At 37.0% G+C, this 24,315-nt stretch overlaps 1 protein-coding gene across 2 annotated transcripts in view; it reads right to left on the bottom strand.

Annotated features, from left to right (window-relative positions):
* IBTK (inhibitor of Bruton tyrosine kinase) overlaps window positions 1–24,315 on the bottom strand; it is a 94,130-nt gene that overhangs the window by 21,226 nt on the left and 48,589 nt on the right. For both annotated transcript variants that reach the window (XM_008263147.4, XM_002714548.5), the window contains exons 18-26: window positions 23,190–23,307; window positions 19,325–19,385; window positions 18,426–18,547; window positions 17,102–17,214; window positions 14,776–14,924; window positions 12,611–12,774; window positions 9,202–9,294; window positions 8,613–8,756; window positions 1,552–1,701 (exon numbers count right to left, since the gene is read on the bottom strand). In XM_008263147.4, coding sequence (XP_008261369.1) covers window positions 1,552–1,701; window positions 8,613–8,756; window positions 9,202–9,294; window positions 12,611–12,774; window positions 14,776–14,924; window positions 17,102–17,214; window positions 18,426–18,547; window positions 19,325–19,385; window positions 23,190–23,307 — 1,114 coding nt within the window. The remainder of the gene's footprint in view (window positions 1–1,551; window positions 1,702–8,612; window positions 8,757–9,201; window positions 9,295–12,610; window positions 12,775–14,775; window positions 14,925–17,101; window positions 17,215–18,425; window positions 18,548–19,324; window positions 19,386–23,189; window positions 23,308–24,315) is intronic.

The raw sequence follows: 24,315 nt of genomic DNA, 5'->3' as shown, positions 1-24,315 counted from the left end.
CTTGATGTGAATGGAAGGGAGAGGGAGTGGGAAAGGGGAGGGTTGTGGGTGGGAGGGACGGTATGGGGGGGAAGCCATTTGTAATCCATAAGTCGTACTTTGGAAATTTATATGCATTAAATAAAAGTTTAAAAAAAAAAAAAAAAAGAAGATGGCTCAAATGCTTGGACTCCTGCCACCCTGCAGGAGACCAGGATGGAGTTCCTGGCTTTTGTCTCATCCTGACCCAAACCTGGCTGTTGTAGCCAATTGGGAAGTAAACCCCTGGATGAAAAATCTGTCGCTTCCTCTCTGTTGCTCTACCTTTCAAATAAATAAATAAATCTAAAATAAGGAGGCTAACAGTGATATTAAAAATTAAAAAAAAGTCTAAACATTTCATCTAAACCACCAGTTTCCAAGCAATGTTGTTAGAAGACTTTGACAGTTCCTCAGGAGCTGGGGACAGAATGGGTAAGGTGAGGTTCAACTGGTATGGTTCCTAGTCCCTCTTCTTGTCTGAGTCATAAGTTCACCTTATCTGCATAGTATACTGGAATTGGACATGGATTTCATTTTATAAAGGGGGCTTAAGATGAAAAATTGTGTGACATAGAAATAAGAGATTTACCATTACATAAAACAAAACATTAATCTGGTAACTAACATTTTAAATTACATTTCGTTTTGTCTAAAACATTTTAGTGATTAATATCTTTGGGAGATGTCATATTAGCGGAAACCAGGAAGAAAAGATCATTATTTAGTCAAGTGATTTAAAATATCTTCTTCCAACACTGGACTACCTAAAGTCTCAAGAACATTCCCTTAGGAACAATGACTAAGAAGAAACTTTATATGTCATGTTGGAGAAGCTATTTTTATTAAAATAATGCTTTTAAATTATGGATAGACTTTTATGTTTCATGTAACTATTTAAAATATGAAACATCTTTTTAGAATATATTGGACAGTTAAAATCACTTACAAAAATGGCTAGAGAAAATACTGAAAATAACCAAAGGTCCATCAGTAGACACAGAATAGAGATGATGGTATATCCATACAATGAAAACTACCAATTAAATGCAATCAGCTATTGATACATTTAACAACATGCATAAACCTCAAAAAATTATACTGAGTAAAGGAACACATTTTTCAAAAGAGTACCACTGAATGATTCCACTGAAATAAAACTCTTAAGAGATAGAAGCTATTTTATATTGTCAGATGCATTTTAGTAGTTGTTTGCAGATTACAGGCAGGAGGAAACATCTGATGATGATGATGTTCACTATCTTGAATGCTGTGATGATCTCCCAAGCGTTATATATACATACTCCAAACTTCCTATTCCATACCTTAAATATATGTAGTTTGTTGTAAGACAAATTCCTCAATAAAATTGCTTCCATAAAAAAAGTGGTAATATACATGCTTATTTTAATTTTGAATGTAAAAGAATATACTAAAAAAAACTGCCTCATAAATTTTTTATGATTATTTCAGAAAATAAAACCACCACAGAATATCTTAAGACAGAAAATATACTGGGTTTAAGTTCATTACCTTACAATTTTTGATGCCTGAGAATATTCAACTCCTTTAATAGAAACTTTCTTGACATAATCTCCTAAACTATGTCCAGTAACAGATTTCTTTTCTTCTGGTAAGAAATCCCGGAATGATTTGGATGAAACTGTATGCAGAGAAGTAGTCCTGCAAAAGAAAGTGATATCATATTTAAAAAAAATCTAAGAGAACCACCTTCCAAGGGCATGACCTCAGTGAGCTAAAGACCTCCCATTTAGCCCAGTTGCCAATTTAGACAAATGATTCAGGCTTCCACCCTTAATCCAGCAACCATTAATTGATTAATTACCATTATTCAATTAATCATGAACAGAAGAATCTAGTAAAACAAACCAGCCCCATAAATTTTAACACTAGATGGTCAAAATCATAAACAATAATAACATCAACAATTTTCTGGTCTAATTTTGATTTTTCTCCATGTTTAATTACATAGAAAACAAAATGGCCATGTTCGGAAACAAACACAAATGTTAATCAATTAATCAAATAATATTGAAAAGAGTTAAATTTATATTTTGAAGCCATAAAGTCATATCAGATTAAGTTCATAAACTATTTTAGATCCCCTATAAAAAAGAAAGGCCTTCTAAAATCTTACATTTTATTTGAATAGCTAATTCATATCTGTTTCTGACCAAACCATCAACTATACGTACAAAACACTTTCACACACATTATCTAATTTATCTTCATAACTGTAATCCAGAAAGATAAATATTTCCATCACATCTAGTATGAAGAATAAAGCCAAAGTTCAGGCTCTTAATGACCATAGGATCATCAGAGATATGGCACAACTGGTATCTATACTAATTTTTATGACTTCAGATCTCATCATAAAAAAAAAAAAAAAGACTTCTTTTATTTACTTGAAAGACAGAGTGACAGAGAAGACACACAGAGAGAAATAAATCTTCCATCTTCTAGTTCACTCCCCAAATGGCCACAATGGCCAGGGCTAAGCCAGGCTGAAGCCAGGAGCCTGAAACTGCATTTGAGGTCTCCCACATGGATGGTAGGAGCCTAAGTATTTGGGCCATCATCCATTGCTTTCCCAGGAGCATTAGCAGGCATCTTGATCTGAAGCTGAGCAGCCAGGAATCAAATTGGCACTATAACAGAAATACTGGTGTTGTAGGTTGAGGCTTAACCTGCTGCACCAGCACCAGAACTCATCCTTTGCCATCCATCTACCATTACCTTCAATAAGAAGTCAAGGCAACAACATACTTCTTATAAAGAGCCAAATATAAAATAGATAAGAGGAAATGATGACTAACACTTTATTTCATTAGCATATGAACTAAGCATTTAGTCTTAAAAAATATAAAAGAGGTAAGAAGAAAATGATGACTAATACTTTATTTCATTAGTATATGAACTAAGTATCTATTCATAAAAACATTAGTTGAAAATCTTGACCACCTTTTCATTTACTCAGTAAATACTAAACAACATAAACTGCCTTACAGATTTTTCTAAACGAAAACAAAAATCACTAAAAAGATATAATAAGGAGTTAATTATGTGAACATATCATAAATTGAGTTATAATTTATTCAAGTAAATAATGGTTAACATTTATTTATTTGATTACACAGTATAGAAAGTGCTGTGCTAAAAATGTTCCATGTACTAACTTGGCTTAATCTTTACAGTCCTGGTGAGTAGTGGTATTAAACTCATTTTATGGGCAAGGATACTGAGACAGAGAAAGATTAAATAGTTGATTTAGATATTTAGATTCACACTGCTGTCAAGCAACAGAATCAAAATTTAGACTCAGGCAAAGCTCACTCCAGAACCCGGATTTAATCACTACATTACTTCATCCACATTCAAAAGTCATTTACCCTAGTCAATCTTATTTAATATGACTGAAATGGTCTTAATTTTTATTTATTGTCTTCATTTTATTTGAAAGGTAGAGACAGAGAAGGGGAGAGAGAGAGAATCAGAAAGAGATCTTCCACCTGCTGGTTCACTCCCCAAATGTCCACAACAACTGGGGCTGCAACAGGCCAAAGCCAAGAACCCAGAGAGCTCAATCTGAGTCTTCTACATGGGAGGCAGGGACTCAATACCTGAACCATTACCTACTACCTCCCAGGATGCACATTAGCAGGAAGCTGGATTAGAAGCAGCAGCAAGATTCAAACTCAACCACTTTGATATGGGAATGTAGGCATCCCATGTGCTATGTCAAACACTTGTCCCCAAGATTAGTCTTCTTTATAGATTTTTTTCAAAAACATGATTTACTAAGCTATTCATGCTAAAAACATTTCTTTAAAAGGAACAAATTTGATGAACTTTTGTCACAAAAAAATCCCCAAAACCAATACATACACAGAACATAAAAATCAAATATACATACAATAAACCCCTCCCCATTTCCTTCCCAACTCCCATCCTCAAAAGCACACTTAGCTGAAAGTTTCTACTAAAAAAACAAAGTAGTCAGGGTATAACTACAGACTACCTTTAATCAACTGAGAACACTCCAGGTAAATATTTTTGTCAGAAAACTCCCTGAACATTCCCCATAAAACTAATTTCTTTAAATACAGAAGCATCATAACCATTGTTAGTAAAAGCATAAGCTGTCAGATCAATTCTAGTGGTTAATTTAGGGATTTCCTGATTTAAAAAGATTTATAGTCCAAAATGGTATCTTTTAAAGTTACTGAGGACAAAATCTCCTCAATTCCCAACTTGACTCTCACTGGGATTAAACGTGACAATAGGTCTGATCTGATTTCATCATCATGTAAAAAATCATCTATTATTTTTCACTTTATGTTTCTGTGTGGGAGCAAACTGTTGAAATCTTTACTTAATGTATGCTAAACTGATCTTCTGTATATAAAGAGAATCGAAAATGAATCCTCATGTGAATGGAAGAGGAGAGGGAGTGGGAAAGGGGAGGGTTGCGGGTGGGAGGGACGTTATGGGGGGGAAGCCATTGTAATCCATAAGCCGTACTTTGGAAATTTATATTCATTAAATGAAAGTTAAAAAAAAAAAGAATAAACATAGGGTAAGTATACAAATCACGTCTTCATTCTTTGAACTAAAATAACAGAGAAAAGCCACTTATGAAGGGAATTTGCTTTGGCTCACAGTTTGGAGGTTCAGGCCAAAATTGAGTGGCCCCTCAGCCTGGCATCTGGTAGAGACTGGCAATGGTAAAGCATGTGCAGAGGATCACATGGTGAGCCAGGACACAGAGCAGGCATGGCTATACTCTGCTTATATAACCAACTCTCTCAAGAAAACCACCTTCCAAGGGCATGGCCTCAGTTACCTAAAAACCTCCTACTAGGCCTCCCTCCCAGTCACCACAAGTGAATCAAGCCTCTATCCTTCAGCCAGCCACTGTTAATATTAATCTCTTAATGATTAACATAAGACTTCAAGATTTCAACGTCTGCATGAGTGGGGAGTCAGATCTTGTCCAAATCAGAGCACTAAGATATTTACAAAATATCTTAAACTCATATATATTCGCTAACCCATACCTATAAAATGTCTTATATAAAAGTCTTTAAATAGGTTCTATTATTCTTTCCTCTGATTATGCCATAATTTGATACTGTGTTTGAATGTCCACAATTTTACTTTCCCAACTGAGAAGTTCTGGCTATTTTCTATCTTAGCAACCATAGGACTTTACAAAGTATTCTGTAGACATTTGTGTCCACACAAAACTTAACCAGGATTTTGTTCCTCATCTAAAGCAGTTCTGAAACTTTTGCTTTCAAGAGTAAAATCAGTTTACAATATATGTTAGCTCTAGATGGAAACTGGAAGAATTTACATTCATATATGAAGCCAGGTCACAAAGAATGTGCATTCTTCCACTCAAGATGATTGGTAAGAAATATTGTATTGTTTCTCCAAGTAAAATATTTGATAACGCAAAGTAGCCAAATCCCATATATCCTTGGTGTTTCCACATTAGACCTAAAATTCTACTAGTTAGAACTTCAATGCAAATAAAACAGGTATCTTAAATACTTTTCCATTGCCATACCTAATAGCAAGCACAAGGAATATAATTATATACTGGGAATTGTATAAACAGGTGAATAAATGGTAACCAGATTAGGGAAAAATCCTACCACAACCATAAGCAGACTTAAGGACTAATTTGTAATTTGCAGACATTAAATTTATATATAAATTTATATATAAATTTGCAGATATTAAAATAAATATAGTATAACAACATCTTCTAAAAGAATAAAAGGGCATCAGATAATTCTTTAGGTGAAGAATATATATCTTCATGAAATATTTAAAAGTCTATAGGTAAATCACTATAGTCATGAATCATTCTATAAATAAAATCTGTAAATTGGACTAAAATGCTTTTCCTACTTCTATTTTTCTCAGGAAGCCACTACTATCAGGAAAAGTCCCTGGCAAAGTGTTCGACCTTAATGGGAGAGAGTCTTACTATATTCCACGAAGTTGCTTTAAGAAACCTGTCGGCTGCCTGGGCAACACAGCACAAACCACTGGCCAGGCTCGAGAGCACAGTTCTGTGGATTCCCTAGCTTCAGTGGTCATAGACAACTGACTGACCCTAGAACACCTACTTGATGAGGCTACATATGCACAATGACTAATGAAATCTGTCATCCGTACATTATTTATGGAGACAGATATCAAAAGGATTTAAAATTAAGTAATTGGTTTTATGATTTTGGTATGGGAAGCCTGTTAGCTTCTGCCATCTGGGGAGCAATAAAAAATGATCTCCCTTCTTTGACATGGTTCCTTCCCTTATTCCTTCTATGCCCATTTGTATTCTTCCAATAAAATCTGTCTCTTCCCGAATTCAATAGTTCCATACCAAAACAATTGTCATGTAGGGAATCCAACCATTGCCAACGGCTGGTGGCAGATCTCGAGCTCCTCAAACAACATCTCTAGATCAGCCAGCCAGGGATCTGCTCTCCCTGGGTAGGCCGATATGACAGCCCGACACAGCATAAAGAAGTGACAGATGCGGGGCTGGCACTGTGGTGCAGTAGGTTAATCCTCCACCTGCAGTGCCAGCATCCCATAGGGACGCAGGGGTCTAGTCCCGGCTGCTCCACTTCTGATCCAGCTCTCTCCTGTGGCTTGGGAAAGCAATACAAGATGTCCCAAGCACTTGGGCCCCTTTGCCCACGTGGGAGACCCAGAGGAAGCTCCTGATCAGCTCAGCTCCGGCTGTTGCAGCCAACTGGGGAGTGAACCAGCAGATGGAAGGCATTTCTCTCTCTCTCCTTCTCACTATTTGTTAACTCTACCTCTCAAATAAATAAATAAATATAAGTGACAGATGGACCTTCCTCCCTTGACCTCCCATTAAGATTAAAGTAAAAAAATCTCCAAAGGGGGAAATGATGTGGGCAGGTAAGTCAGCTAACGGGACTTGAGGCTTGACAGCTGCAATTAGCCACACAAAAATGCAGCCTGCATTGGCCGGCGCCGCGGCTCACTAGGCTAATCCTCCACCTTGCGGCGCCGGCACACTGGGTTCTAGTTCCAGTCGGGGCACCGGATTCTGTCCCGGTTGCCTTTCTTCAAGGCCAGCTCTCTGCTGTGGCCAGAGAGTGCAGTGGAGGATGGCCCAAGTGCTTGGGCCCTGCACCCCATGGGAGACCAGGAGTAGCACCTGGCTCCTGCCATCGGATCAGCGCGGTGCGCCGGCTGCAGTGGCTATTGGAGGGTGAACCAACGGCAAAGGAAGACCTTTCTCTCCGTCTCTCTCTCTCACTATCCACTCTGCCTGTCAAAAAAAAAAAAAATGCAGCCTGCAGTACTGACAGCAATGTAGCTGACCTGCCTTGTGAAAGCCCCAGCCAACCTGTGTGGCAACAAGGCCCATAGCATGACAACAGCTACTGCTGGCATACTGCATGACAGCTCCAGCATGGCTCATGCAGAAGCCCTTGCCAGTAGACCCAACAGCCATGGTTGGCCCCTGCCTGACAGCCCAGCCCAGCCTGAGTGACAGTTGGTCTGCACTATCTAAACATCCTTTCTGTCACCATCCAAATCTCCCTTTCTGCATACCTCCCAATACATGCAACAGCATCCCACCACCTTCCATGTAGCAGAACTCACAAGTTCTGTAATGTTGCAAACTTAGAACCCACAATACACTCCCATTATGCACCTGATACCATGGTACATCTGAGATTTCCAAGAAGGCATGGAAATGGGTGGTACTCAAATCCACGTCTAAACTCAACCCCTTTTATATATTCAATTAAGCTACACCCAGATACCACCCCCATGTATAGGGGACAGGGAAATCTAACCAGTACTTAACCACTAGAACAAATGCCCACCTGCTTATGGTATATATCTATTAAGAAAATAAGAAACTAAAATTATTTTAAATAACAGATAAACTAATTGAATATCAAGAAAACATTATTCCATATATGAAAAAAATAGACATTATGATTTTCAAATGTGGATGTGAAAACATCCAAAATTAAAACAAAAACAAAGGAAAAAATGAAGTCTTTGCTTCCCAAATTCCAATTTTTTTGTTTTGTTTTGTTTTGTTTTGACAGGCAGAGTGGACAGTGAGAGACAGAGAGACAGAAAGAAAGGTCTTCCTTTTTCCATTGGTTCAACCCCCAGTGGCCACTGCAGCCGGCGCACTGCGCTGATCCGAAGCCAGGAGCCGGGTGCTTCCTCCTGGTCTCCCATGTGGGTGCAGGGCCCAAGCACTTGGGCCATCCTCCACTGCACTCCCGGGCCACAGCAGAGAGCTGGACAGGAAGAGGAGCAACCGGGACAGAATCTGGCGCACCAACCAGGACTAGAACCCGGTGTGCCGGTGCCTCAGGCGGAGGATTAGCCTATTGAGCCATGGCGCCGGCCTCAAATTCCAATTTTTAACTTAAAAGCAAAAGAGGGAATACAATATTTGAAAAGATTTTAGAAACATGGTGGGATACAGAGTAAGGTTCAAAAGTGAAGAAATATCTTATAAGCTATCTTTAATAACAAAAAGAACATACCATGCATTCACTGGTTTGGGGGCTTTTGAAGGAGGAGTTAAAACTGTCTCCATGCTGTTCACTCCTGCATTGTTTTCTTTGGTAGTCAGTGCAATCATTTTTCGCTGCTTCTGAGAAAGCTTAACTCCATGAGAAATCACTTTGCTAGAAATTAAATCAATTAGCATTAATTTCTGCTTAATGAAGGCTATAAATAATAATGTTTATTTATTTGAGATAATTGAATTGAATTAAAATAGTCACAAGTTTCAACAGTGACAATATCAGTGTACACTATCAATGCTCAAGTAATAGCTAGGTATGAATTCTCTTACATATCCTACTTTCAAGAGGAACTTGCACAAGGCTTCCATCTTCAGCTATTCTCTTTTAGAGGTTAAGTACTACATTCCACAAGAGCTGGTCTATCACCTTGACTTAATCATTAGCAAATACTTCAGAAATAAAGGCTAAATTATCCAGAAAAAGACTCATAGTTAACTATAACATAAAGCACAGAAAAATAGTAGCAGAGATACAGGTAGGTCTGTACATTTCTTTGGAGCAAAAAATACAACACAATCTTCTTTTGAATGAGTTTATAACCTACCCCAAATTTGATTTTGGTGTAGCTCCACATTTTTGTCTACTTTCTTCTATTTCCATGATGGTTCTGAGATCCACGACAGGAGGGCTGACAGGACTAAAAGACATAAGAAAGTTACTTTATAAAGTATTCATTTACCTAGAAAGCTCAACTCCCAAACTACATTGAAACTAAATTTAAAGATTTATTTATTTATTTGAAAGGCAGAGTTACAAAGAGGCAAAGAGAGAGAGAAACAGAGAGGTCTTCCATCTGCTGGATCACTCCCCAAATGGCTGCAGTGGCCAGAGCTGAGCTGATCTGAACCAAGGAGCCAGGAGCTTCTTCTAGGTCTCCCTGGACCCAAGGGGTCCAGGAGCCCAAGGACTTGGGCCATCTTCTACTGCTTTCCCAGGCCATACCAGAGAGCGGGAAGTGGAGTAGCCAGGACTTGAACCAGGACTTTACCTACTACACCACAGTGCTAGCCCCCCAAAAAGTTCTTATTACTGCTAATATTAAAAAACAAACACTTAACAGAAAATCTGGTGGAGGCTCAATAATATTAGAGATTCTTATAAGGAGCTGTACCTTAATCACCCACCCAAAAATTGTATCATTTTTAGAAATAAATGATAATAAATCATTTTTAGATTATAAATTTATGATATAAATAAAGCCTATGACATGGTTAAAAATAAGTCTTATTATTACATCATAAAGAGTAAACTGATTCTTTTATTCTCTTATGAAAAAAGAAATTATACTTATTATTCCTGCTAGACAACACTTTAGAGAGAATGTAGAAGTACTTCTATATGTATTAATATTGTAAATGCTTAGGACACAGTGCTAATTGTCAGTAGGCATTCTGCTGCAGGAAAAGGAAACCTACACTGCTGACTTTATACCAAGTTCTTATTAAAACATATTTTAAAAGTATTCCCATGGAAAGCACTTGGAACAGCAGTTTTTTGTTGTTGTTGTTGTTGTATGTATGTATGTACAAATGCCTTGCTTTCTTTGTTTTTTTGTTTCTTTTTCAAATTTTTTTTTTTTTTTTTTTTTTTTTTTTTTTTACAGGCAGACAGGCAGAGTGGACAGTGAGAGAGAGAGACAGAGAGAAAGGTCTTCCTTTGCCGTTGGTTCACCCTCCAATGGCCGCCGCGGCCGGCGCACTGCGGCCGGCGCACCGCGCTGATCTGATGGCAGGAGCCAGGAGCCAGGTGCTTTTCCTGGTCTCCCATTGGGTGCAGAGCCCAAGCACCTGGGCCATCCTCCACTGCACTCCCTGGCCACAGCAGAGAGCTGGCCTGGAAGAGGGGCAACCGGGACAGAATCCGGCGCCCCAACCGGGACTAGAACCCGGTGTGCCGGCACCGCTAGGCGGAGGATTAGCCTAGTGAGCAGCGGCGCCGGCCTCTTTTTCAAATTTTTTAAAATTTTATTTAAGGTACACAAACTTCAGGCATTTCACATATATAAATTTAGGAACATAGTGATTCTTCCCACCCTAACTTCCTTCCCACCCGCACTCCCCCTCTTCTTCCTCTTGACTCTCCTATTCCCATTCTTATTTTACACAAAGATCTATTTTCAGTTAATTTTATACTCATAATATTAGCCCACACTGTGGCATGTTAAAGCAAGGCCAACAACTGTGATGCTGGCATTCCATGTGGGTGCCGGTTCGTGTCCTGCCTACTCCACTTCCAATCCAGCTCCCTGCTGGTGGCCTCGGAAAAGCAGCAGAAGATGATCCAAATACTTGAGACCTTGCCACCCATGTGGGAGACCTTGATGAAGCTCTTGGCTTTGGCCAACGCTGGACATTGTAGCCATTTGGGGAGTGAACCAGCAGATGGAGTATCTCTCTCTCTCTCTCTCTCTCTCTCCATAACTCTTTCAATAAATATTTTTAAAAATATATTTATTTATTTACTTGAAAGGCAGAGTCAGTGAGGGGCAGAGGCAGAGACAGAGAGAGAAGCCTTCCATCTGCTGGTTTATTCCACAAATGTCAGCAATGGCAGGAGATGAGATGAGCCGATATGATGCCGGGAGTCAGGAGTTTCTTCTGGGTTTCCCACACAGATGCAGGGGCCCAAGGTCTTGGGCCATCTTCCACTGCTTTCCCAGGCCATAGCAGAGAGCTGAATTGGAGGTGGAATAGCTGGGACCTGAACCAGCACCCATATGGGATGTCAGCACTGCAGGCAGTGGCTTTACCCACTACACCATGGTGCCAACCCCAATAAATAAATCTTAAAAAAAAAAAAAAAAAAAAAAAAGATGTCATTTGGGATGCCTGCATCCCATATCCAGGTCCCTGAGTTTATCTGTGATCTACTTCTAATCCAGTTTTCTACTAATGGATGCCCAGGCTGAAGTACTCAGGTCCCTATCACACATGCTGGAGACCTGGACTAGGTTCTAGGCTCCTGGTTTTGGCCTCGCCCAACCTACAGGCATTTGAGGAGTGAACCAGCAGATGGAAAATCCCTCTGTGTTTATGTGTATATGTGTGCATGTGTGCCTTTCAATTAATTAAATACAGAAAAAAATTTTTAAAAAATATCTCCAATATTAGTAATTCAAAGGTGCCAGATTTGCCCACAAATTATGTTCCAATTTGTTCACTCAGGCAAAAATTTGAGATTTATTTATGAATACCTATCCAATGAAGCAATACAAACTGGAGTATAATATCATAAGCTTTGTTTCAACTGAGTAAAATACAGTATATTTCATGAGGATCATACAAAGTGCTCTGATAACAGTATCAGAAGTCCAATAACAGTCTTCATCCTGTTACAAGCCACAGCTGGCACACAAAGATGAAGCACAAGCTCATGAGGCACTACGAAAGAACACACACCGCATCCTAACTACTTGTCTTCCTTCATCTGGATTTTCCAAATGAGAGAAAAAATGTGTAAAATACAGGCAAGTGAAAAAGGGCAGTACAACATTAACTAAATAGCCTATGAAAATTAACAGAATAACAATACCATCTGTGAGATTTTAAAAATCCCTGAAAGTACTACAAAAGATACATTAATTCTACAAATGAGAAAATGCTCTTCTTGAGTAGAGGTTTCAAATATATTACCTAAAAAATGACTAATGTAAACATACATATGTATATATCATTTGTTTATATTCCCACATATTTTTATACATATATTAGTTATATATATAAATACAGCATTTGCTACTATTCACTGATGATAATACAAAGGCAACTAAATTTTTTCCAGAGGGAAAAAAGCCTACTATAGGTGGTAAGCAATTCATATGCATCTAGGGAATTTTTTTGTGTATCAGAAATCTATGAGTACATTAATATTTTTCCGATGTTCATCATTGTTTCATTTAACTAAAAATAAATATTTTTCAGACTAACAGACACAGAACAAAATGAAAACCATACCTGAAAGAGCCAGTAACCCAACTGGAAGAGCTTGCATTATCAATTCTGTAACTGGGAATGGGCTGTGGGGCAGATATTTTAAGTCCTGGTGATTTTTCCCCTGGTTTAAAATTTTCCCTAAAATGAGTAGCAGGTGTACCATTAACATATGGTTTAACTTTCCCCTGGAGGAAGGAAAAAAAAAAATTGAAAGAAGTTAATAACAGCAGGCACCTAGTTTACTAGCTAACATATAGTTGGTACATAAAAATTACTAGTTGTATTATAGTAAGGAATAAAATCTTCTCACTTTAAATCATCTAGTATTCTCAATTCATGTTCTTCTATAGCTTAATGCCTTAATTCTCAAACCACACCATTTACTGTAACCTGATCATTGTGAGCTTTGAGAATAATTTTTAGGGAAACAAGTTTACATGTTAGGTTGCTGTTTACACAAATAATAAATAGAAATGTTAATAAATACAAGTTGTCCAAATAAGATATTAAGCAGTAATTTAAAACTGGTTTCCAATACTTCAGTATAAAACAAAATGAAAGTCTGGTATAAAAGTCATTTACATCACTCTGAATACAATTAAAGTATTCTTTTTTTTTTTTTTTTAATTTGACAGATAGAGTTAGACAGTGAGAGAGACAGAGAAAAAGGTCTTCCTTCCATTGGTTCACCCCCAAAATGGTCGCCACAGCCGGAGCTATGCCTATCCGAAGCCAGGAGCCAGGTGCTTCTTCCTGGTCTCCCATGCGGATGCAGAGGCCCAAGCACTTAGGCCATCCTCCACTGCTTTCCCAGGCCACAGCAGAGAGCTGGACTGGAAGAGAAGCCACTGGGACTAGAACCCGGTGCCCATATGGGATGCCGGCGCCACAGGAGGAGGATTAACCAAGTAAGCCATGGCGCTGGCCCCCAAAATTAAAGTATTCTGAACAAAATTAAATAATATTGACACTTCAAAAGGAACCTTAAAACTACTGCTTTTCTAACAGGTCAAGGAAACTATTAAAATGGTATTTCCAACTTCATAACAGATTACTTTATTTATGGAAAGCATTCACAATAAGCCTTCAATCTTCCTTTAAATCTCAATTGTCTTTTAGATCAACCTTATTTGAGTAATTATTCCTAAAATTCTACTCTACATTAAACAAAATTTAAACAAAATATCCTGAGACTTAAAAGGTAAATCCCCATTGTTTCTAATGGTTCCAATATGTTCTGTACATGTGCAAACAAGAGAAAAATATTTTTCTCTAATAAGTTGGATTTTTTTAGCCTTACAGATGAACAACTATGGAACAAAAAGTTAAGAAAAGTCAAAAAAACACCTTCCTCAGAGCTGACCACATTAGGAATCCTGCAGGTTAATGTCAATTGTGCCTAACTAGAAGAACTCAATCATTCTAGCTTGTTTTACTCCAGTTAAAAAACACCATGGAGAAAGACAGTACATAGAATTTTGTTTTCAAAATCATTTTTCTTTACTAACTTTTATCTAGTGTTTGCTGACATTTCAGAAACCATATATCAATAATTTATCTATAAATATATTTTAATATGTTTACGCAGTGTTACTATATTTTACATCGATATTATACTTAGAGAAAGAAGATTAGAAATATAAAAGCTAAAAACTACTATTAAAATTTCCAAAACCAGGGGCCAGCGCTGTGGCACAGCGGGTTAAAGCCCTGGCCTGAAGTGCCAGCATCCCATCTGAGCACCGGTTCAAGTCCCGGCTGCTCCACTTCCCATCCGGCTCTCTGCTGTGGCCTGGAAAAGCAGTGGAAGATGGCCCAAGTCCTTGAGTCCCTGCACCCACATGGGAGACCCAGAAGAAGCTCCTGGCTCATGGATTCGGATCGGTGCAGCTCCGGGCATTGCGGCCAATTGGGGAGTGAATCAGTGGATGGGAGACCTCTCCCTCTCTCCGCCTCTCCTCTCTCTGTGTAACTTTGACTTTCAAATAAATAAATAAAAAATCTTTAAAAAAAATTTCAAAACCAGAAAGGTTATGTGAATTTTAGAAAACTAACACAACAAATATTACATAATTAGTTATATTTCCTCCTAAACCAACCAGGAGAGTGTTTTAAAGTTAGACCAAAGTTAATAAAAAACAAGATGAACTGTCAGCATGTCTGGAAACTGCTTTTAAGAAACAAACCTCAATTTTATCCAAATGAAATCCGGTTGTAAAATCAGGGGACTGTAAATCTCTAGGACTACCCAGTCCTACATAGCTTCCTTCAGAGTCTGACGTCAATAGTTCTGGAAGGGAGTCCACAGAACTGGTCTTACCAGCCTTTAACAATCCTAAAACATGGAATTAAAAAACAAAAAAATTAAATAGATATATATGAAATATATATGCATTATATTCAATTAAACAGAAAGCTAAAGCTTCCATTTATCCAGATTTAGTAATACTTTAATTATTTTTATTGCATCAAAATCTTAATAATGTAAGCTAGCTGAAAAAATCAGTTTAAGTGAAAAAATAAAATGAAGGAGATTATAAAACAATAGCTTTATTCATTATAATTACATGCTAATTATTCCATAAACCTGAGGAAGATAGTTCTTTGAGAATACTTTTTTTCTCATAAAAGATAATGACAAAGAAATTAATAAACTTCAGACACAGCTCTCTTTTCTCTTTCTCCTTTCATAGGGTGGCTGGCCATATTCTGTGTGGGAGGAAGCATACTGCCGATTTTTCACTTAGCCTGCAGACTAGCACAGTAGCAGAGGTTTCTACAGAAGCCAATTTTGGCTTCTTTCAGGTTTTATTTTTTTCTATAAAATAACCTCTGCAAATTGAGAGCTATTTTAAATTAGCTTATCACATGAAACAACAGAGTTGTTATGAAATTGATAAATGCATGCCTCCGTGTCCCAAGTGGATCAATTTTTTTTAAAGATTTATTTGTTTATTTATTTGAAAGTCGAAGTTACACAGAGAGGAGAGGCAGAGAGAGAGAGAGATCTTCCATCTGATGGTTCACTCCCCAATTGGCCGCAAACGGCCGGAGCTGCGCTGATTCAAATCCAGGAGCTAGGAGCTTCTTCAGGGTCTCCCATGTGGGTGCAGGGGCCCAAGGACTTGGGCCATCTTCTGCTGCTTTTCCAGGCCATAGCTGAGAGCTGGATCAGAAGAGGAGCAGCCGGGACTAGAACCAGCGCCCATATGGGATGCCGGCACTGCAGGCCAGGGTGTTAGCCTGCTGCGCCACAGCACTGGCCCCAAGTGGATCAATTGTTTAAAAATTGTGTGTGTGTATGCAAATGTGTGCAGAATGTTTAGGGTCAGGGAGACAGCAAGAAACACACTGCCAACAAGAAAAAGCAATGTAGTTAAGAGATTAACAATCAATGTAAATAAAGAGCATATAAGGGGCCAGACTGTGGCACAGCAGGTTAAATCCCCGGCCTGCAGTGTTGGCATACCATATAGGTTTCAGTTTGAGTCCTGGCTGCTGCACTTCCAATCCAGTTCTCTGCTGTACCCTAAGAAAGCAGAAGATGGCCCAAGTCCTTGGGCCCCTAGACCTATGTGGGAGACCTGGAAGAAGCTCCTAGCTCTTAGCTTTGGTCATTTGAGGAGTGAACCAGTGGATGGAAGACCTTTCTCTCTCTCTCTCTGTAACTCTTTCTTTCAAATAAATCTTAAAAAAAAAAAAAAAAAGATTAGCTATGTGCTAGCTCAGAGTATTATTTCAAAAAATAAATAAATAAAAAAGACTCACATATGGTCTAGATATAAAATATGTTATATTCTACTATTAGATTATAACCTTCTTACAGACACAAATAGTACCTTGCTTAGAGCACTGACATATTTGAATTGAATCTACATAATGGGATTTTTCTCATGACTTGACCACCTCCAATCTTCTATGCTCTATCCCACTGTACAGAGTGGTCTCTATAAAACATAAATCTAATCCAGTTGTACCTTGTTTCAAAATCTCATCAAGAGCCACCCATAGCCTGTCAAATAAAATCCAAATTCTTTATTTGGAAAATAAAATCCTCTAAAATGTGACCCAATCTATTTCTTACCTGCATACATCCATGTGGCTTAGCCTTGCTGAACTATATGCACACAAAATATGCAGCTCATTCTATTGTCTCCATGCTTGGGAACATATTGCCCCCTTTGCATAGTATATCCATCTGCTACTTTGTTAATTTAACTTCATACTTCAAGATCCAGTTTAGACATCACTTTCCCCTAGGAGGCCTTCCCTGACCTCAGCCTAGTTGGGAGGGCTCTTTTGTGCTCCCAGGGCAAGAAAGTCTTCTAATTGGAATATTCACATTAATACACCATCATTTCCTGAAGCCTCTATACAGACTATATCTATTTCAGTGGTCCCTGCTTATGGCACATCAAAATATTTAATACACATTAAATGAATTAGATAATGAATAGCGATATCAAGGAAGGATTAGAACTGGAAATATTTGCTAAAATACTTTCCACTAACCTGTAGCAGGTGGACTCTGAATAATATCTGAAAGGTTATAACCTCCAGAACTATCTGAACGCTTACGTGGCTTCTTTTTAGCTTTTGTTTTTGCCTTCTTGAACATAGTTTCCCTAGGAAAAAAACAAACATAAAGTGACTTATTTGGAAAATGAATTAAGTTAGAAATGAAATGGTAGAACTTTGGAAATCGACAGAACATAGCATTTTGGTCAAATAGAAACCAAATAAGGATATGTACACTCTAGTCACACTTATGTATGTGGCCCTAAAACAAATTAAATTCACTGGACCTCAGTTAGACATTATTACTTATTCTAACAAAAGTCATGAACAAGAAGGTACAGAGGAAAATATATCAAAAAGTAAAGTCTAATCTTGCTGGAACAAAGAAGGAGCAATCACTTGGTTGAATGGAGTTGTGGACAAGATCAAGAGCTAATGCTCAGGGCCTGCGCTGTGGCACAGCAGGTTAAAGCCCCAGCCTGTGACGTTAGCATCCCATATGGACACTGGTTCAAATCCCGGCTGCTCCACTTCTGATTCAGCTCTCTGCTATGCCTGGGAAAGCAGGAGAGGATGGCCCAACTCCTTGGGCCCCGGCACCTGTGTCAGACACCTGAAAGAAGCTCCTGGCTCCTGGCTTCAGATGAGCTCAGCTCTGGCTGTTGCAGTCATTTGGGGAATGAACCAGCAGAATGGAAGACCTCTCCCTCTCCCTCTCTCTCTGTAACTCTGTCTTTCAAATAAATAAAATAATAAATAATATTAAAAAAAACCCTAATTTTCCATTGTGAAAAAAAAAAAAGCTAATGCTCCTTCAATCAAAGCACTGACCCTAGCCTTAATAAACCCAATATCCCTAATTCTCAAGCAGTTCCGGAACTGTTTTATCTTTGCTCTTCTAAGTCAATAGCACTGGGCAATCACTTTCCCAATGTCCAAAGCTGTTATCATTTCTTGACTGCTGTTTGCGCCTTTCTTGTTCTCTCTGCTCTAATGTAATATGCCTCCCTAAATTTCTTTAAAATAATCTCTACAAATCTGGGGGAGGCAACAATGCAAATACACTTATTTAACCCAACATGTTTAACCTGAAGACTACATTCTTTTTATATTTACATTTTAAATTTGATAGATTGCAAAATATTAACTATATACTTAATATGTATTATACCAAACTTAATGAATAGAACACTTCTGTCAAAATTTCATTTTTTCTTTCACTATCAAAACAAAGGCGTCAAGTATCCAAATTAAAGTGAGGCAAAGAGAAAGAAGGAATGAAAGCAGGAAAACAAAAAACAAACAAAACAGAGCTTACGAATAATTTTGTTCCACATTTATTTCTTCTTTCAAAAAAATATCTCCATCTTCTACTTCCAAACAGCTAATATCTGGGCCATCTTGATATGGTGTAATGATTCTTCTATCCATTGCTGGAATCTATAGAATTAAAGATGTCATTTTTAAAGAATAAAATTTGTAAACATTTTTAAATAGATAAAATATACCATTTGTTTTAGTATGTGGTTATATGAAGTAGAAAAAGTCTAGAATGCATAATGAATTCAATCAAATGTTTAAATCATTACGTTTTTTTCTACAAAACAGTAAAAAAAAAACTTAAAATTGTCACTTTGTTTTTATACTGTCCTAATGTAGTAAATAATGAAAGACTTTCTCAGTAAATGTCAGTAAACAAATTTAAATAGATATTAATTTTATCATTAAATACCTTCAACATGTATTATCATGTTTATGAGACCTAAACGAAATCCTAAGTCCTCACATAGCAGGTTAAGCCATCACCTGCAGTGCTGGCATCCCATATGGGCACTCATTAGAATCCCAGCTGCTCCACTTCCAACCCAGTTCCCTGCTAATGCGCCTGGGAAAGCAGCAGAAAATGGTCCAAGTCCTTGGGTCCCTGCACTGATGTGGGAGAGCAGGAAGAAGCTCTTGGCTCCTGGCTTCAGTTCTGGCCATTGCAACCATTTGGGAAGTGAACCAGTGGACAGAAGATCTCTCTCCTCTCTCCTCTCTCTCTCTCTCTGCCCCTGCCTCTTTGTAACTATGCCTTTCAAATAAAGAAATAATTTTTTAAAAAAATTCTATATATATATTTAGAATTTATTAGGAAACTATTCCATTCAGAAGTCATATCTAAATATGTTGCTTTAGATGGTAATATTATGTCCACTGTAAAAACCAAAAACGTACCATTTTTCGGTAGAACGCAGAAAGATCCTTTAAGACATCCTCACTTAAAACATCAAGAGACCTAAAAAAATAAGATATAACATTCTCTTTTTATGTTTCAAGTAAATAGCAAACATATCAGAAAAATATCTTGAATAAAACTCGGCAACTCATAAATAAGAGTACAAAGGATCTTTTCCATCATAATGAAATAAAAGGTACAAATTTTCCAACCTTCATTTTCCAGAAATTACCATCTTTAACTACAGAAGCAGTACTATACTCACAGAACAATGGCACAAATATCCAGATACTTGATTCTACATAAAATTATCATTGCTACAAATTACATGTATATCACTGAACACATTACTTCTCTAGGCCTTAGCAGCTTAATGTGTACAATAAGACTTAAGACTAGAGCAGCTGAACTCAGGATAGACTTTAAGGATCTCTCAAGTTTCCAAAGAGATACTTCAAGATTTCAGTGAAAACTCAAATCGAAGTATACATCCTAATACATATATCTTAAACTATTTCTACAATTAATTCAAAACAACTTACACATTCAAATGTGTACCATACCAGTTTTAAACACTGGGAGACAATTAATACATTAACTTGTGATGCTAAGTAAATTTTAGTGCAGGCATCTTTTCCTAACATCTCTACACATGTTATTTATACCTCTAGCAAACACATAACTGATTAAAAGTGGTTAAGTTTGTGAAACATTTGCTTTAATTCAAGTTATACATATCTATTCATGCAAAACGGTACAAGTAAAAACACTACAATGGCAGCTGCTACCCTTAAATGACTCAATTGACAAACTAACCAAAATATAATGACTAGCTAAACAACAGTATTGTGATGCATCATTTTCCAATATCTTATTGTAGAGTTGATGTGTTTTTTAATATTTGATTGATTCTTATCTGAATAAGTGAATGAGTTTAACTTGGCAATGCAGAGTAATAAAACTGGTATGAACAGAACTACTAAAGCAATCTCAACAATGAAATTTAGTTTAGCAGATTCTGACACTAAGATATCTCAGGCACTTTAAAATGACATTGTATAATTCTCATAGTACTGATTTACATTTAAAAGCATTTTTTCATAAAATAATGAAGTCTTAAACTGCAAAAGCATTTTCTCTAAATGAACCCTGACAACCATTAAGTTGTTAGTAATTTATCTCCAAAATACAATAAGACTATTTTATGTGCTTTGAAATTAGTTTAATTCAAGATCAACCTAAATTTGAAAGTGAGCCATTGAAAAACTATTACTATATAGATGAAGATTTTCTTAGTTCTTTGACAAACAAAAAGAAGTTTTCTATCTACAAGAAATTAGTAGAATCTACTTTACAAAGTTTTAATAAAGGGTATTAGTAGAATCTACTTTACAAAGTTTTCATAAAAATAAACTGCATTAATCTTTATACCATTTTTAGAACATTAACACATAGTAAACCACAAAGCACTATTATTACTACTATTAAAACACAGTACAGAAATAAACTGGATAATCAAAACTTAAATTACAAATTCACACCAAGAACTCTAATCCCAAATTCCTTTGTTCACCAAACTAGTCTCATTTTTCTCACCATTATTTTATAATGATTGAAGTAATATCTTGACCTTATATTAAAAAATAAATGTATACTTCTACATGTGGAGATCCAGTTTTTCCAGCATCATTTGTTAAAGAGACTGCCTCTGCTCCACAGATTGATTTTAGCTCCTTTATCAAATATAAGTTGGCTGTAGATGCATGGGTTGATTTCTGGAGTTTCTATTCTATTCCATTGGTCTATAAGTCTGTTTTTGTGCCAGTACCAGGCTGTTTTGATTGTTAACTGCCCTGTAGTATGTCTTGAAATCAGGTATTGTGATGCCTCCAGCTTTATTTTTGTTATATAAGATTGCTTTAGCTATTTAGGGTCTCTTGTGTTTCCATATGAATTTTGGCATTGTTTTCTCTAGATGTGCAAAGAATGTCATTAGATACTGACCTTACATCCTACACAAAAATCCACTCAAAATGGATCAAGAACCTAAATCTAAACCCAATGCTATCAAATTATTAGAGAACATGGAGGAAACTCAACAAGGCATTGGCATAGGCAGTGACTTCTTGGCAAAGACCCCTAGACACAGGCAATGCCAAAATTGACAAATGGGGGATTACATCAAGCTGAGAAGCTTCTGCACCACAAAAGAAACACTCAGCAAAATGAAGAGGCAGCTGTCAGAATGGGATAATATATTTGCAAACTGTGCAACTGATAAAGGGTTAACATTCAGAATATATAAAGAGCTCAAGAAATTCAACAACAACAAAATAAACAACCCAATAAAAAAAAATGGGCAAAAGACTTAAACAGGCATTTCTCAAGAGAGGAAATTCAATTGGCCAACAGACACTTGCAAAAAATGCTCAGGTTCACAGCCTTCAAGGAAATGCAAATCAAAACCACAAGGAGGTTCCACCTCACTCCAGTTAGAATGGCTAGCATACTGAAATCAACAAACAACAAATGAGAGGATGTGGGGAAAAAGGTACTCTTCTCCACTGCTGGTAGGAATGTGAACTGGTACAACTACCGTGGAAGACAGTATGGAGATAACTCAGAAAACTGAATATAGATCTACCATACGATCTAGTCATCCAACTCCTGGGAACTTACCCAAACCAAAAAAGAACAGTACATGAAAGAGACATCTGGGGGCTGGAGCTGCGGCACAGCGGGTTAACACCCTGGCCTGAAGCACTGGCATCCCATGTGGGTGCTGGTTCAAGACCCGGCTGCTCCACTTCCAACCCAGCTCTCTGCTTATGGCCTGGGAAAGCAATAGAGGATGGCCCAAGTCCTTGGGGTCCCTGCACCTTCTTGAGAGACCTGGAAGAAGCTCTTGGCTCATGGCTTCAGATCGGCTCAGCTCTGGCCACTGCAGTCAATTGGGGAGTGAACCAGTGGATGGAAAACCTCTCTCTCTGCCTCTCCTCTCTCTGTGTAACTCTGACTTTCAAATAAATAAATAAATCGTAAAAAAAAAAAAAAGAGAGACAGAAAGAGATACCTGTACTCCCATGTTCACTGCAGCACAATTCACAATAACTAAGATATGGAATCAACCAGATGTTCATCAACTACTGACTGGATAAAAAATTATGGTATATATACTATGAAGTACTACTAAGCTGTAAAAAAAAAAAAAAATCCCGTCTTTTGCAAGAAGATTGTCGCAACTGGAAGCCATTATACTTAGTGAAATAAGCTAGTCCCAAAAAGACAAATATCATATTTTCCCGGATCTGACAGAACTAATAGCATACCTGAAATGTAATGTATTTGAGTGAAATAGTCAGTTGGAGAATCAATGATTGTTTATAGCCCCTGTGTCTTCCACTGAGGAATAAACTTTAGTTTTATTTTGTTTTGTTTTCTTTCTCTTTATACTATTTGCTTAACCCCTCCACTTAGAGTAGGGCTAACTATAAGATCACTAAGTAAACTGATAATAGATCATTGTAAAAATTAAGAATGGAAATCCAAAAGGGGTGGGATTGGAATGTGGACAGAAGGGAGGGGAAGCCCACTTTGTTCCTAAATCTGTATATATGAAATAGATGAAACTTATATACCTTAAATAAAAAAGAAAATAATTAAATGTATACTTTTTTCGTTAAAAAAAGCACTGCTACATTGAAAAGTGTCTAGGATCCCTCAAATCCTAAACATCTATAACTCATAAATCTTATTATCAAATTCTTTCCATCTAGGTAAACCTTATAATTCACTTTTAAATTACTAACATATCTGCTACTAAACATTTTTGCAAAAGTCATGTAATACAGGCATACTACCTACCTTGCTTCAAGTAAAGCTGCCATATTCAATCCTATAAACTGTAAACAAGATAGCTTCAATTGTTCAGCATTATACATTGCTGCAAATTCCAGTAGCATAGCAGCATTTTTAAGGGTAACTATAAAGGAAAAAAAAAGATTTGCAAAATTAGATGAAGACACAGTAGTAGAGTAAATGAATATAGTTATTTCTAAAATTGCAAGATTAAACATTTGGAACAAGAAAAATTAAGTATTTTCTTGACAAAACTAATTTACTGGGATATAGAATTCATTTTCCATCCCAACTCAACAAATTAAGTTCAAAAGAGTGTTTAAACAAAGTAAGCTTACATATACAGAAATTTTAGGCACAACAAAAAGTGTATTAATATCACCTAAAATCACACATATAAAACTGATAATCTTCTACCAAACAATTTTTGAATATTTTTACTTCAATTCATGAATAACTTGCCTTTTCACTTATATAGCACATAGCAAAACTAAAAACAATGTTTCTTAAAACTAAAAGAAACTGGTAAAACTGGTTAAATAACCTATCAGAATTTATTTGGACACACACATGCACAAATAAATACACTTGGAAAATTAAGTACATTTAACTCATAGCATATAATTCATGATAATACAGAAACTGATATACTGTGCAAGAGTCTGAATTTAGTTGCAATCCCAGTAACTTTATATATGAAACGTTCTGCTCAGAATATCTTGTACACAGAGCATGTAACTATAGTTTCCCAAACCCCTTTACTTTTGTTCTTACTTTCTACTGTGAGTTCCAGCCAATAGAGGAACATGAATCTTTTCTACTCTTGGCTTATTCCATTTCTTTTTTCTTTCTCTCCTGTAACTTTGTCAAAAGCTGCAACTATAGTCAATAATGGTCTGTCTCACTTCTAACATAAAATTTCACATAATGATGAAGGCATCTCACATTTTGCAGAAATAAAATTGGATCATACAAAATCTTCCATTGGGCAAGGATCTACACACTGTCCAATAATTAAAGAATAGATTTTTGTGGAATCATTTAATTGCTAGCTTCTAGAAAGATTTAGGAGTTCATAAATACAGAAAATTGTGCAGCAAAGATCCAAAATACCCAAAGTACGTCAGCAATG

This window comes from Oryctolagus cuniculus, chromosome 5, assembly GCF_964237555.1.
Source record: "Oryctolagus cuniculus chromosome 5, mOryCun1.1, whole genome shotgun sequence".
NCBI lineage: Eukaryota > Metazoa > Chordata > Mammalia > Lagomorpha > Leporidae > Oryctolagus > Oryctolagus cuniculus.
The sequence above is the reverse complement of the archived record's forward strand: the minus strand, read 5'-3'. Positions and strand labels throughout refer to the sequence as shown.